Source organism: Copadichromis virginalis, linkage group LG2, assembly GCF_057382275.1.
Source record: "Copadichromis virginalis isolate Kocher_CV1m ecotype Utaka linkage group LG2, C_Virginalis_male_GT1.1, whole genome shotgun sequence".
NCBI classification, from domain to species: Eukaryota; Metazoa; Chordata; class Actinopteri; order Cichliformes; family Cichlidae; genus Copadichromis; species Copadichromis virginalis.
In genome coordinates, this window is record NC_140619.1 from 10,048,037 (window position 1) to 10,063,869 (window position 15,833).

The 15,833-nt window shown below is 40.4% G+C and overlaps 1 protein-coding gene across 1 annotated transcript; it reads right to left on the reverse strand.

The window, feature by feature from the left end:
• Positions 1 to 12,862: 12,862 nt before the first annotated feature.
• Positions 12,863 to 14,298, reverse strand: LOC146716986 (TBC1 domain family member 2A-like). The gene is made up of 3 exons (XM_085435562.1): positions 14,140 to 14,298; positions 13,394 to 13,515; positions 12,863 to 13,064 (listed from the first exon to the last, which is right to left on the reverse strand). The coding sequence occupies exons 1-3, from the start codon at positions 14,296 to 14,298 to the stop codon at positions 12,863 to 12,865; spliced, it is 483 nt and encodes a 160-aa protein (XP_085291688.1).
• Positions 14,299 to 15,833: the final 1,535 nt, after the last annotated feature.

Sequence of the window (15,833 nt, forward strand, 5' to 3'; positions counted from 1 at the left end):
GTTTTCTCTCCTCTAGCCCTTTCCTTTAAGCTCTTCTTTACATCCCCCCACCTTTTCTTTTTTCTTAATAATATAACAATAAAAACAATTGGCTGCATTTTAAATGTGTCAGATCAATGTCTTTATTCAAGAATACAAGAAATGGTAATAGCTGCATGTGTGTTTGTGTGTGTGCATAATATGCATACTTTACTTGTTGGATCCAAATCCCACAAGGAATCAAATAAAACAAGAAGACAAACAAAAACAAAACAAAAATATATTTCTCTCCCTTCCCAGGTCAGGTTCACAAAAGCATTGCAGCTCTTTATTCCTCTTGTACAGCTCCAGAGTCTGTCAGCCAAAAAGAAACTACTGAGGTTCCAACACCCAGTGTTTCTGTAAACACAGATGAAAATGAACAGTCATCCACATCTAAAAGATTTGTAGATTCAAGGGACCGGTATAATACATCTAGTACATCTTTGTTTAAACCTCAGAACACAAAAAGGGAACAAACCATTGTATACAGATTTAAAAGTGCGCAAAGCAACGAACAGTCACCCTCTGAAACAGCTGAGGTTATCACAACCATTGTTTCTGTAAATACACAGGAACAGTCACCCACCTCAAAAAGATTAGTATATTCAAGGGACCAGTGTATCTACTCTGGTCAAAAGAATCCATGCTTCGTACTGATGTCCACAATTCTTTTTTATTCCTCTCACAATCATGGAGCACCGTGAAAACTAGAAACGAGTAAAATAATATCAATAGCACATATGACATCCATCTCACCCACTTATTTCTTTTCACAAGGTGCACAAGTGCTTAACAAATAACAGCATAATGTTTTTACCGTGTACGCCTTGTAAAACCAGTAGTAGAAAAGTTGTAGATTCGTGCTCTTGTGGGGGAGACGTATGTTATCCACCACCTCGATAGCTAGCCGAGAGTTCGAGGGTCACTAGAGCCGCCGAGAACGCATGAACTACTTACGGTAGGACGTTTTGCCAAAGTAAGACGTTTTGTCAGAACACCGAGTCCTCAGGAGGATGCAGCCCATGAATTTGGACACGATCTCAGATGCACTTCTGGTGTTGTCATGGCAACCCACACAAACATTTCAGCGTCAGCTACAATGAGGCGGAGCCCTTACTGAAACACTGAGCTCAGGTAGAGTGAAAGACAACATTTTTCCGCATCCAAAACAGCAGCGCTGTTCCTGTGACCTCTAGTAAAGCCTCTACTTGGGAAAAGGGAGTCTTTCATCAAAGCATCCTGCAGAAGTTGAATAAAAATATGCAAATGTTCAAATGATGCAACTTAATGAAGGCTGACAGCAGTTGTACTATTTTACATTGCAGCGAACAGGGGTGACCATTATTTTCAACGTTTTTCCAGCATTTTTCACATTGAAAGTGAAATAATATAAATAATGTCTCAATTAAATTGCGTTAATATTTAAAAATACAAAAACTACAGCTTTGTTCACAAGCCAATAAAAATGTACTTGGGCCAGTGGTAAATGAAAATAACACTTATTCAGCACCTGGTTGTTGCGGCTGCATCAGGACACCAGATGTTCAGCCTCCATCCTGTAGGCAGACTTATCCCCGTCTGAGAGGAGTCCAATAATGGTGGTGTCATCTGCAAGCTTAATTAATTTGACAGACTGGTGGTTGGAGGTGCGGCAGTTGGTGTACAGGGAGAAGGGCATAGAAGAAAGAACACAGCCCTGAGGGGAGCTCGTGCTGATGGTCCGGGAGTCCAAGACATTCTTCCCCAGCCTCACTGGTTGCTTCCTGTCCGTCAGGAAGTCAGTGATCCACCGGCAGATGGGATCAGGCACATTCATCTGGGAAAGCAATCCTTGAAGAAGGTCTGAAAGGATGGTGTTGAAGGTAGAGCTGAAGTCCACAAACAGGATCCTAGCATAGATTCTGCAGGACAAAGTGTAGGGCCATGTTGATGGCATCGTCTACAGACCTGTTGGCTCTGTATGCAAACTGCAGGGGGTCCAGGAGGGGGGCCGTGAGGGTCTTAAGATAGGAGAGAACCAGGCGCTCAAAAGACTTCCTGACCAGATGTCAGAGCCACAGGTCTGTAGTCTTTTCGTCCAGTGATCTTTGGCTTCTTGAAAGCTATATATGATATAAAAATTATATAAAAACTGTTAATCAGCAAAAGAAATGATATCATAGTTCTTATAAAGAAAGCCTCTATCAATCAAACACCAGCAGTGTAGCAATGTTGTTCACTTACACTGTATATAAAACACTGATTTTGGCTACATCCAGTTTTTACTGTATTATAAACATTTTTTACCATGAAGAGTAAAGTGTTTGGCATTTTTGTCATTGTTATTGAGCTCAGAGATCAGGCCCAGCCCAGTATCTACCTGGTTATGAGCAAGGAGCTGGAGGTGATAACTCAACAATAACCAGGCCATGCATGCATGGATGGATGCATGGATGGATCAGTTTGTAGGCTGTGTGTGGTCAGCAGCAGGCTGCTGGGTGTGGACCAAGAGGGAAAGCCCAGCATGTGAAACCCATCAGCAGAAGGCCAGAACAAAGGTGCACAGACAAACGCAGCCCAGACACTCAGGCAGGACGAGTAAAATAAATGGCAGCAAACACAGTATGATGTGGTAAAATGTGCTTTCTTTCACAAACAGATAGCACAAACAAGAATCACAAGAATCTCCTTTGTGGTTCTTGTTTTTCTTTTGAGTACATTAATAAAAAGTTGAAATAAAGTGGCAATAAAATTCATGCACTGAAGACCACACGAAACCCTAATTCACCCTACTACCTGTTGCCTTCACATTCCATTTGCATCCCATTTTTATCCATTCATGTACCAGCTACTGGCTTTTTGCTGTTATGTTCTCATATCGCGTGAGAGTTTATTTGCCAGGTGTCAGAAGTCTAATAATAAAGCTCCGGCACAACGTGGTCGAAGTTACCCGCATATCGGATCGCATCATGTCAGTGAAGATCGACGGTGTTAATGGTAACATTGTAAACAGAATGTTACCATTTAACATAATGTAAAATGGTAACATTGTAAACAGAATGTTACCATTTAACACAATGTGAAATGGTAACATTGTAAACAGAATGTTACCATTTAACACAATGTGAAATGGTAACATTGTAAACAGAATGTTACCATTTAACACAATGTAAAATGGTAACATTGTAAACAGAATGTTACCATTTAACACAATGTAAAATGGAAACATTGTAAACAGAATGTTACCATTTAACATAATGTGAAATGGTAACATTGTAAACAGAATGTTACCATTTAACACAATGTAAAATGGTAACATTGTAAACAGAATGTTACCATTTAACATAATGTGAAATGGTAACATTGTAAACAGAATGTTACCATTTAACACAATGTAAAATGGTAACATTGTAAACAGAATGTTACCATTTAACACAATGTAAAATGGTAACATTGTAAACAGAATGTTACCATTTAACATAATGTGAAATGGTAACATTGTAAACAGAATGTTGCCATTTAACATTATGTTAAATATAACTAACGGATTTACTTTACCAAATGGACCATCCCGGCCTTGCCGTATTGGTCTATTTGATTCACCTTTGTTTTTCTTGTTTATTTTATTTTCACTTGCTACACATAGGACAGACATGACTGGGGGAAAGAAAGGGGAGAAAGAAAGAGGGAAAGAAAAACAGCAGGGAAGAGGAATGGTGATAAAGGGCAAAAAACAAAAACCAACAAAACAAACAGACAAAAAATATATATATCAGTCACTTCAACTCAAAGAAGTCCAGACGCTTTTCTTTCCAAGCTCCTTTGACTGACTGTTAGGACAACTTATTTATTGCAAGCATGCAGTACAAGAATAACTCGATGTTTCTGACTTTGCATTACGAATTGTTTACCCACTGACAAACATTTCAAATGAAATTAAATTAAAAAACAATTTGTGGTAACCTGATTTTAATTCAAAAAGAATCATTAACAACACTTCTTGTAATGGTGTCAAAATCAGCCCAACTTTTATTTTCAAATGCAAAAAGTAAAAGAAAATGAGCCAACATACTGGACACATATAATTGTCAATATAATTGTTTATAAACAATTATACTGTCATCATTGTTACAGATATGGAAACTTTATTAACAATTTGTCCAAGTAAAAAAAATGCCCTGCTAATTGTTGGGGTTTTCTCTCCTCTAGCCCTTTCCTTTAAGCTCTTCTTTACATCCCCCCACCTTTTCTTTTTTCTTAATAATATAACAATAAAAACAATTGGCTGCATTTTAAATGTGTCAGATCAATGTCTTTATTCAAGAATACAAGAAATGGTAATAGCTGCATGTGTGTTTGTGTGTGTGCATAATATGCATACTTTACTTGTTGGATCCAAATCCCACAAGGAATCAAATAAAACAAGAAGACAAACAAAAACAAAACAAAAATATATTTCTCTCGCTTCCCAGGTCAGGTTCACGAAAGCATTGCAGCTCTTTATTCCTCTTGTACAGCTCCAGAGTCTGTCAGCCAAAAAGAAACTACTGAGGTTCCAACACCCAGTGTTTCTGTAAACACAGATGAAAATGAACAGTCATCCACATCTAAAAGATTTGTAGATTCGAGGGACCGGTATAATACATCTAGTACATCTTTGTTTAAACCTCAGAACACAAAAAGGGAACAAACCATTGTATACAGATTTAAAAGTGCGCAAAGCAACGAACAGTCACCCTCTGAAACAGCTGAGGTTATCACAACCATTGTTTCTGTAAATACACAGGAACAGTCACCCACCTCAAAAAGATTAGTATATTCAAGGGACCAGTGTATCTACTCTGGTCAAAAGAATCCATGCTTCGTACTGATGTCCACAATTCTTTTTTATTCCTCTCACAATCATGGAGCACCGTGAAAACTAGAAACGAGTAAAATAATATCAATAGCACATATGACATCCATCTCAGCCACTTATTTCTTTTCACAAGGTGCACAAGTGCTTAACAAATAACAGCATAATGTTTTTACCGTGTACGCCTTGTAAAACCAGTAGTAGAAAAGTTGTAGATTCGTGCTCTTGTGGGGGAGACGTATGTTATCCACCACCTCGATAGCTAGCCGAGAGTTCGAGGGTCACTAGAGCCGCCGAGAACGCATGAACTACTTACGGTAGGACGTTTTGCCAAAGTAAGACGTTTTGTCAGAACACCGAGTCCTCAGGAGGATGCAGCCCATGAATTTGGACACGATCTCAGATGCACTTCTGGTGTTGTCATGGCAACCCACACAAACATTTCAGCGTCAGCTACAATGAGGCGGAGCCCTTACTGAAACACTGAGCTCAGGTAGAGTGAAAGACAACATTTTTCCGCATCCAAAACAGCAGCGCTGTTCCTGTGACCTCTAGTAAAGCCTCTACTTGGGAAAAGGGAGTCTTTCATCAAAGCATCCTGCAGAAGTTGAATAAAAATATGCAAATGTTTAAATGATGCAACTTAATGAAGGCTGACAGCAGTTGTACTATTTTACATTGCAGCGAACAGGGGTGACCATTATTTTCAACGTTTTTACAGCATTTTTCACATTGAAAGTGAAATAATATAAATAATGTCTCAATTAAATTGCGTTAATATTTAAAAATACAAAAACTACAGCTTTGTTCACAAGCCAATAAAAATGTACTTGGGCCAGTGGTAAATGAAAATAACACTTATTCAGCACCTGGTTGTTGCGGCTGCATCAGGACACCAGATGTTCAGCCTCCATCCTGTAGGCAGACTTATCCCCGTCTGAGAGGAGTCCAATAATGGTGGTGTCATCTGCAAGCTTAATTAATTTGACAGACTGGTGGTTGGAGGTGCGGCAGTTGGTGTACAGGGAGAAGGGCATAGAAGAAAGAACACAGCCCTGAGGGGAGCTCGTGCTGATGGTCCGGGAGTCCAAGACATTCTTCCCCAGCCTCACTGGTTGCTTCCTGTCCGTCAGGAAGTCAGTGATCCACCGGCAGATGGGATCAGGCACATTCATCTGGGAAAGCAATCCTTGAAGAAGGTCTGAAAGGATGGTGTTGAAGGTAGAGCTGAAGTCCACAAACAGGATCCTAGCATAGATTCTGCAGGACAAAGTGTAGGGCCATGTTGATGGCATCGTCTACAGACCTGTTGGCTCTGTATGCAAACTGCAGGGGGTCCAGGAGGGGGGCCGTGAGGGTCTTAAGATAGGAGAGAACCAGGCGCTCAAAAGACTTCCTGACCAGATGTCAGAGCCACAGGTCTGTAGTCTTTTCGTCCAGTGATCTTTGGCTTCTTGAAAGCTATATATGATATAAAAATTATATAAAAACTGTTAATCAGCAAAAGAAATGATATCATAGTTCTTATAAAGAAAGCCTCTATCAATCAAACACCAGCAGTGTAGCAATGTTGTTCACTTACACTGTATATAAAACACTGATTTTGGCTACATCCAGTTTTTACTGTATTATAAACATTTTTTACCATGAAGAGTAAAGTGTTTGGCATTTTTGTCATTGTTATTGAGCTCAGAGATCAGGCCCAGCCCAGTATCTACCTGGTTATGAGCAAGGAGCTGGAGGTGATAACTCAACAATAACCAGGCCATGCATGCATGGATGGATGCATGGATGGATCAGTTTGTAGGCTGTGTGTGGTCAGCAGCAGGCTGCTGGGTGTGGACCAAGAGGGAAAGCCCAGCATGTGAAACCCATCAGCAGAAGGCCAGAACAAAGGTGCACAGACAAACGCAGCCCAGACACTCAGGCAGGACGAGTAAAATAAATGGCAGCAAACACAGTATGATGTGGTAAAATGTGCTTTCTTTCACAAACAGATAGCACAAACAAGAATCACAAGAATCTCCTTTGTGGTTCTTGTTTTTCTTTTGAGTATATTAATAAAAAGTTGAAATAAAGTGGCAATAAAATTCATGCACTGAAGACCACACGAAACCCTAATTCACCCTACTACCTGTTGCCTTCACATTCCATTTGCATCCCATTTTTATCCATTCATGTACCAGCTACTGGCTTTTTGCTGTTATGTTCTCATATCGCGTGAGAGTTTATTTGCCAGGTGTCAGAAGTCTAATAATAAAGCTCCGGCACAACGTGGTCGAAGTTACCCGCATATCGGATCGCATCATGTCAGTGAAGATCGACGGTGTTAATGGTAACATTGTAAACAGAATGTTACCATTTAACATAATGTAAAATGGTAACATTGTAAACAGAATGTTACCATTTAACACAATGTGAAATGGTAACATTGTAAACAGAATGTTACCATTTAACACAATGTGAAATGGTAACATTGTAAACAGAATGTTACCATTTAACACAATGTAAAATGGTAACATTGTAAACAGAATGTTACCATTTAACACAATGTGAAATGGTAACATTGTAAACAGAATGTTACCATTTAACACAATGTAAAATGGAAACATTGTAAACAGAATGTTACCATTTAACATAATGTTAATGGTAACATTGTAAACAGAATGTTACCATTTAACACAATGTAAAATGGTAACATTGTAAACAGAATGTTACCATTTAACATAATCTGAAATGGTAACATTGTAAACAGAATGTTGCCATTTAACATTATGTTAAATATAACTAACGGATTTACTTTACCAAATGGACCATCCCGGCCTTGCCGTATTGGTCTATTTGATTCACCTTTGTTTTTCTTGTTTATTTTATTTTCACTTGCTACACATAGGACAGACATGACTGGGGGAAAGAAAGGGGAGAAAGAAAGAGGGAAAGAAAAACAGCAGGGAAGAGGAATGGTGATAAAGGGCAAAAAACAAAAACCAACAAAACAAACAGACAAAAAATATATATATCAGTCACTTCAACTCAAAGAAGTCCAGACGCTTTTCTTTCCAAGCTCCTTTGACTGACTGTTAGGACAACTTATTTATTGCAAGCATGCAGTACAAGAATAACTCGATGTTTCTGACTTTGCATTACGAATTGTTTACCCACTGACAAACATTTCAAATGAAATTAAATTAAAAAACAATTTGTGGTAACCTGATTTTAATTCAAAAAGAATCATTAACAACACTTCTTGTAATGGTGTCAAAATCAGCCCAACTTTTATTTTCAAATGCAAAAAGTAAAAGAAAATGAGCCAACATACTGGACACATATAATTGTCAATATAATTGTTTATAAACAATTATACTGTCATCATTGTTACAGATATGGAAACTTTATTAACAATTTGTCCAAGTAAAAAAATGCCCTGCTAATTGTTGGGGTTTTCTCTCCTCTAGCCCTTTCCTTTAAGCTCTTCTTTACATCCCCCCACCCCCACCTTTTCTTTTTTCTTAATAATATAACAATAAAAACAATTGGCTGCATTTTAAATGTGTCAGATCAATGTCTTTATTCAAGAATACAAGAAATGGTAATAGCTGCATGTGTGTTTGTGTGTGTGCATAATATGCATACTTTACTTGTTGGATCCAAATCCCACAAGGAATCAAATAAAACAAGAAGACAAACAAAAACAAAACAAAAATATATTTCTCTCCCTTCCCAGGTCAGGTTCACGAAAGCATTGCAGCTCTTTATTCCTCTTGTACAGCTCCAGAGTCTGTCAGCCAAAAAGAAACTACTGAGGTTCCAACACCCAGTGTTTCTGTAAACACAGATGAAAATGAACAGTCATCCACATCTAAAAGATTTGTAGATTCGAGGGACCGGTATAATACATCTAGTACATCTTTGTTTAAACCTCAGAACACAAAAAGGGAACAAACCATTGTATACAGATTTAAAAGTGCGCAAAGCAACGAACAGTCACCCTCTGAAACAGCTGAGGTTATCACAACCATTGTTTCTGTAAATACACAGGAACAGTCACCCACCTCAAAAAGATTAGTATATTCAAGGGACCAGTGTATCTACTCTGGTCAAAAGAATCCATGCTTCGTACTGATGTCCACAATTCTTTTTTATTCCTCTCACAATCATGGAGCACCGTGAAAACTAGAAACGAGTAAAATAATATCAATAGCACATATGACATCCATCTCAGCCACTTATTTCTTTTCACAAGGTGCACAAGTGCTTAACAAATAACAGCATAATGTTTTTACCGTGTACGCCTTGTAAAACCAGTAGTAGAAAAGTTGTAGATTCGTGCTCTTGTGGGGGAGACGTATGTTATCCACCACCTCGATAGCTAGCCGAGAGTTCGAGGGTCACTAGAGCCGCCGAGAACGCATGAACTACTTACGGTAGGACGTTTTGCCAAAGTAAGACGTTTTGTCAGAACACCGAGTCCTCAGGAGGATGCAGCCCATGAATTTGGACACGATCTCAGATGCACTTCTGGTGTTGTCATGGCAACCCACACAAACATTTCAGCGTCAGCTACAATGAGGCGGAGCCCTTACTGAAACACTGAGCTCAGGTAGAGTGAAAGACAACATTTTTCCGCATCCAAAACAGCAGCGCTGTTCCTGTGACCTCTAGTAAAGCCTCTACTTGGGAAAAGGGAGTCTTTCATCAAAGCATCCTGCAGAAGTTGAATAAAAATATGCAAATGTTCAAATGATGCAACTTAATGAAGGCTGACAGCAGTTGTACTATTTTACATTGCAGCGAACAGGGGTGACCATTATTTTCAACGTTTTTACAGAATTTTTCACATTGAAAGTGAAATAATATAAATAATGTCTCAATTAAATTGCGTTAATATTTAAAAATACAAAAACTACAGCTTTGTTCACAAGCCAATAAAAATGTACTTGGGCCAGTGGTAAATGAAAATAACACTTATTCAGCACCTGGTTGTTGCGGCTGCATCAGGACACCAGATGTTCAGCCTCCATCCTGTAGGCAGACTTATCCCCGTCTGAGAGGAGTCCAATAATGGTGGTGTCATCTGCAAGCTTAATTAATTTGACAGACTGGTGGTTGGAGGTGCGGCAGTTGGTGTACAGGGAGAAGGGCATAGAAGAAAGAACACAGCCCTGAGGGGAGCTCGTGCTGATGGTCCGGGAGTCCAAGACATTCTTCCCCAGCCTCACTGGTTGCTTCCTGTCCGTCAGGAAGTCAGTGATCCACCGGCAGATGGGATCAGGCACATTCATCTGGGAAAGCAATCCTTGAAGAAGGTCTGAAAGGATGGTGTTGAAGGTAGAGCTGAAGTCCACAAACAGGATCCTAGCATAGATTCTGCAAGACAAAGTGTAGGGCCATGTTGATGGCATCGTCTACAGACCTGTTGGCTCTGTATGCAAACTGCAGGGGGTCCAGGAGGGGGGCCGTGAGGGTCTTAAGATAGGAGAGAACCAGGCGCTCAAAAGACTTCCTGACCAGATGTCAGAGCCACAGGTCTGTAGTCTTTTCGTCCAGTGATCTTTGGCTTCTTGAAAGCTATATATGATATAAAAATTATATAAAAACTGTTAATCAGCAAAAGAAATGATATCATAGTTCTTATAAAGAAAGCCTCTATCAATCAAACACCAGCAGTGTAGCAATGTTGTTCACTTACACTGTATATAAAACACTGATTTTGGCTACATCCAGTTTTTACTGTATTATAAACATTTTTTACCATGAAGAGTAAAGTGTTTGGCATTTTTGTCATTGTTATTGAGCTCAGAGATCAGGCCCAGCCCAGTATCTACCTGGTTATGAGCAAGGAGCTGGAGGTGATAACTCAACAATAACCAGGCCATGCATGCATGGATGGATGCATGGATGGATCAGTTTGTAGGCTGTGTGTGGTCAGCAGCAGGCTGCTGGGTGTGGACCAAGAGGGAAAGCCCAGCATGTGAAACCCATCAGCAGAAGGCCAGAACAAAGGTGCACAGACAAACGCAGCCCAGACACTCAGGCAGGACGAGTAAAATAAATGGCAGCAAACACAGTATGATGTGGTAAAATGTGCTTTCTTTCACAAACAGATAGCACAAACAAGAATCACAAGAATCTCCTTTGTGGTTCTTGTTTTTCTTTTGAGTACATTAATAAAAAGTTGAAATAAAGTGGCAATAAAATTCATGCACTGAAGACCACACGAAACCCTAATTCACCCTACTACCTGTTGCCTTCACATTCCATTTGCATCCCTTGTCCACAGAATCAAAAATGACCCTTCTTCACTAAAGATCGAACATAAAGCAATTGCATTTTAAATGGAAGCCCATTTTGCATTAAGAAACACTATCAGCAATCAGAAATTGTGTATATCAGAGTTCTCTGTTTTTACTGTCCTGAAAACTGCATTAATTCAGTGGATGCGGTTAGGTTCAAAACAACGTAATATAAGAGGGCAACCAATTCAATCTAAGAGGGATCCAATTTTTATCCATTCATGTACCAGCTACTGGCTTTTTGCTGTTATGTTCTCATATCGCGTGAGAGTTTATTTGCCAGGTGTCAGAAGTCTAATAATGAATAAAGTTCAGGATATGCTTAAAAACTCACCTCAGTATAGCCGTCATCAGAAGGAAGTGTGCTTCACTGACTCATCAACTTGTCTCAGGCTTTCCACAAAGTTTCACAGTTGACCTTAAAGTAAGATGCTGCAAGCTTACCTTGCAGTGTATTACTTTTCAAGGTCTAAAGACCTTAAAGTGCGCTATAGATTGAAGTGATTTGAACTGACAACAGGGCTAATTCAGCACTTCAAGTTAACATCAATAAAAGTTTTTAAATTTATTCTGATTTCCGTTTGTTTTCATTGCCTGTGCTATCTGTTATTTAGTTCAAATTGTGGGTATATAATGCTGTGCTGTCATGTGACCTGTCCTCTCATGTGTGCCTTTCTCTTGTTTTGTATGTATTTCTCGTTTGTTATTTATTCCTATTTTATTCCTGCAATTGGTATGGAATTCATTTTTTAAAAAATTGATCAGTGTTTTGAAATTAGATGTGATGAAGATGTGACCTTAATTTACAAAATCAACATCATGTTGGATTCAATGAGACATGAAACTAGTGCATGAAACAGGTCTCAGTAAATGTTCTCATAGACTGCAATACACTGCCCCCTGCTGGTCATTATAAAGTCTGCAGATGTCATTTGACATGAATGTCATATTTGTGAAACAAAATAAAGGACTCTGTAAAATAAATGAAAATCAAATATTTATATACAGAATATTTATGTACAAATGCTGAAAAAGACATTTGAACAAGATGCACACCCAGTAAAATAAAAAAAAAAGAAAAGTCAGTTTTATCATGTGACTATCATGCTGTCATTTCTGCACAATGCACTTTACACCAGATCAAAATAAAACACTGTGAGGTCGTTCTAACCGGAAGCCCAGAGAGCTTCGACAATGCAGCACAATGCCCTGAAGCATCAGCATCAAAATATACTTCAAGTACCAAAAAGTACTCATTGTGCAGAATGCCCTATTTTTGAATAGCTGGACATTTAATTACTTTATCACCAGCTGTGACTACAGGTGATAATCAACCATGTTTCATAGGGATGTGACTACATTTAGAAATGTCACGCATTTTTAGGTATAAAGCAAAAGATGCAATGAAATAAATAAGCTATCACATATTAATCCAAATGAATTCACTGAAATACATCTGCACATTTCTGCAGCCTGACTTATTACACACGTGAACACAGTACACATTTGTTTACTGCAAGCTTGTTTCAGAGATGTGATGCAGTTAAATCTGTATGCGTCTGTTTCCTTGTAGTGTTAGTAGAGATGGTGAACCTGACACAATCCTGTGTTTGGTGTGAAGGAAACCAGTTAACAGCCGGTTTAGTAAAATTCTCTTGAACTCATGGAAAACTCATCGTCGTCTCGAAGTGAGCAGCTGAAGCGTCCCGTGTGATCAGAGGTCCTCGTCGTCCTCGCTCACCATGACGTCGAGCTCTTTGTCTTTCCGTACGACGCTCTCGGTGATGAACTCCTTGTGCTGCTCCTCCAGCTCACGCAGCTCCGCCTGCAGGCGCTCCAGGTGGAGCACTCGCCGGTTCCTCAGCAGCCGGCTGGGGAATGGGTTCATGTCGTTGAAGGCGATGCTGGTCAGCTTCCTGCATGGACACACGCAGGTGGAAAGGACTCGGTCACCAACACAGAGGAACTGGAAACTGATCAGCTTGAGTGTTTCTGTTTTATGCTGCTTGATACTTCAGGTACTGCAGTTTGAGCAGGAAATACTGGACTGACTGGACCACATGTATCCGAGAGCTGCAGATACTTAAAAATCTTTAAATCGTTGTTACTGTGATCAGGGAAATTTAAACTTCTCACAAAATTTCAGTAAAAAGGGTTTGAAGCTCAAAGATTCAACAGCTACATCCGCTACACTTCTGAGAGTGTAACAGCTCGTAGATTAAGGCGGGTGGAGGCGAGTGCGTACCTGGCATTGGAGACGGTCTTTGTGAAGAAGCGTAGGTACTGGTAGATCTCCACGCTGTCGTGAATCTTCAGGATGTCGTCCTCTTTGTATTTGAACAGAGCCAGAGTGTATCTGAAGATCACCTGCAGCACAGACACGCATTTCATAACAGGACACTCACGCCACACAATTAATTGGAAACTTTGAGGAGGTGAGTCATAAAATTACTCTTTCAGTTGTGGTGCAGTTGGGCCCTTTACTCATTACAGCTCTGATCGATTTCCAATAAGCCACTTGGTTCCTCAGTTGCCAGATAATATTAACTTACTTGGTAGTTGAGCTTTAAGTTTAAATTAAACTTTTGGGTTGGATCTACGTGGCTGAAGCTGTTGTCAGCATTTATCCCTGTGTGGTATATATTTCTGTGTCTGAACTGTGATTTTATTTCCTGAGACAAACGATGTAAAAGCTGTGCTGCATTTGTCACATTGCAGAAACAAGCCCAAAGCCATTGTCCCGCTCATCGTCTGGATTTACGCTGCTTGTGGTAGACTGTGAGGTCGTTACTAGAATGATCTGCTTTCCCACTCCTATTTCATGTCACATGACAGTTCCCCATGCTTAGTAAACAATGTCTTATTACTCCTAAAATGTAAATAAAGACATCTAAAGGTGAAAACAAAATCATTTTTGTTTCCATGGACACTACTGTGGTGCATTCAAGTGTTGTCTGCATTTCTGTCATGGTGTGTTCGGGTGTATGGTACCTTGGTACCCTCATACAGGAAGGCGTCCCACAGAGGCATCAGGATGTCGCTGGGCAGACTCTCCACAAAAACCACCAGGAACCAGTTGAAGGTGACCAGAGAGACCTCAATGTTGTGATCCTCAAAGTGAGATGCCAGGCGAGGAAGCTTCTCCGCCATGAAGTCCTTCAGCACGCGCTGGTCCGCCTGAGCACAAAGACTCACAGAGATCAGCCTCACTGATCACTAAAACAGATCACAGCAGGCAAGCAGGTGAGTGTGTCTGCTGACCTGAGAGGCCACCAGATTCTTGGTGTAGTAGTCCTGAGGCATGATGGCTTCCACCACTGCCACCAGACACCAGAAGAGCTTATGTAACAATTTAACATAATGTAAAATTGTAACATTGTAAACATAATGTTACAATTTTACATTATGTTACAGTTTAACATCATATAAAATTGTAACATTATGTTTACAATGTTACAATTTACAAATTGTAACATTGTAAACATGATGTTACAATTTTACATGATGTTAAATTGTAGCTGTTAAGGGTGGTGAGTTAGCGAACCTAGACGCGGACCTCTCGTTTAAGTTGAACAGTGTCTTTATTTACAGTGAACCCAAAATCAATCCACAGTTATCCACAGTGCAAGTCCCTTCAGTGCTCCTCTCCCCGTCTCCCCTCGTGTGTCCACAAAACTCCCTAGAATCAGTGAAGTGTCCCCTTCCGTCTCTCCGTCTCGATCGCGTCCAGGCTTATTAGGCAGCTCAGAGTGGCAGCACTTACGGGTCGGAGGTAACAATCGCAGCGGAGAAAAAGCGGAGCGAGAGAGGAGAACAAAAAAACACACACACACAGGTCGACCGGTCGGGGCACCGTCCGACTCTGACAGTAACATAATGTAAAATTGTATTATGTTTACAATGTTACAATCCCTACCCTCACCTATGGCCACGAGCTGTGGGTAGTGACCGAAAGAACGAGATCGCGTATACAAGCGGCAGAAATGAGCTTCCTCCGAAGGGTGGCTGGCCTCTCCCTTAGAGATAGGGTGAGAAGTTCGGCCGTCCGGGAGGGGCTCAGAGTAGAGCAGCTGCTGCTCCACATCGAAAGGAGCCAGCTGAGGTGGTTCGGGCATCTGACAAGGATGCCCCCTGGGCGCCTCCTGGGTGAGGTGTTCCAGGCATGTCCCACCGGGAGCAGGCCCCGGGGCAGACCCAGGACACGCTGGAGAGATTATATCTCTCGGCTGGCCTGGGAACGCCTTGGGACGCTTGAGCGGTCAGCAAAAGTCGACTTCCCCCATCACCCACTCATTCACAAAATTTCCCTCGGGCCGTGAACAGGTGATATAGCAATCACTATTACTGACACCACGTGACCCAAAGCTACGCCTATCCACAACATTCCGGCCCCTAATTATTACATTTTTACAGTAATAATTACACATCCAACACCATAACTCACAACACACACTTCATCATATCACAGACACCCAGTGAGACAACATAACATACTCAAAAGTCCACCAAAGTTATTTTCTCATGTCTTCTCTTCTTTTCTTCTGTCTGCACATGGTCAGTCAGTCATAGGCCAGAGGTTACCAGCACTTAGCCTAAATATAGTCAGTCTGATGTACATCTCATAACATTAAAGTCAATTCAAAGTTAGTTATGTCACACTGTGTCAAAAATGTCATAGTCATGGG

Excerpts from the sequence above, each read along its gene's own strand:
- LOC146716986 (XM_085435562.1), bottom strand. The coding sequence starts at position 14,298 with ATGGCGGAGAAGCTTCCTCGCCTGGCATCTCACTTTGAGGATCACAAC. Across the intron at positions 13,516-14,139 it reads TCCTGTATGAGGGTACCAAG|GTGATCTTCAGATACACTCT; the intron begins GTACCATACACC and ends TCTGTGCTGCAG. Across the intron at positions 13,065-13,393 it reads AAGACCGTCTCCAATGCCAG|GAAGCTGACCAGCATCGCCT; the intron begins GTACGCACTCGC and ends GTGTCCATGCAG.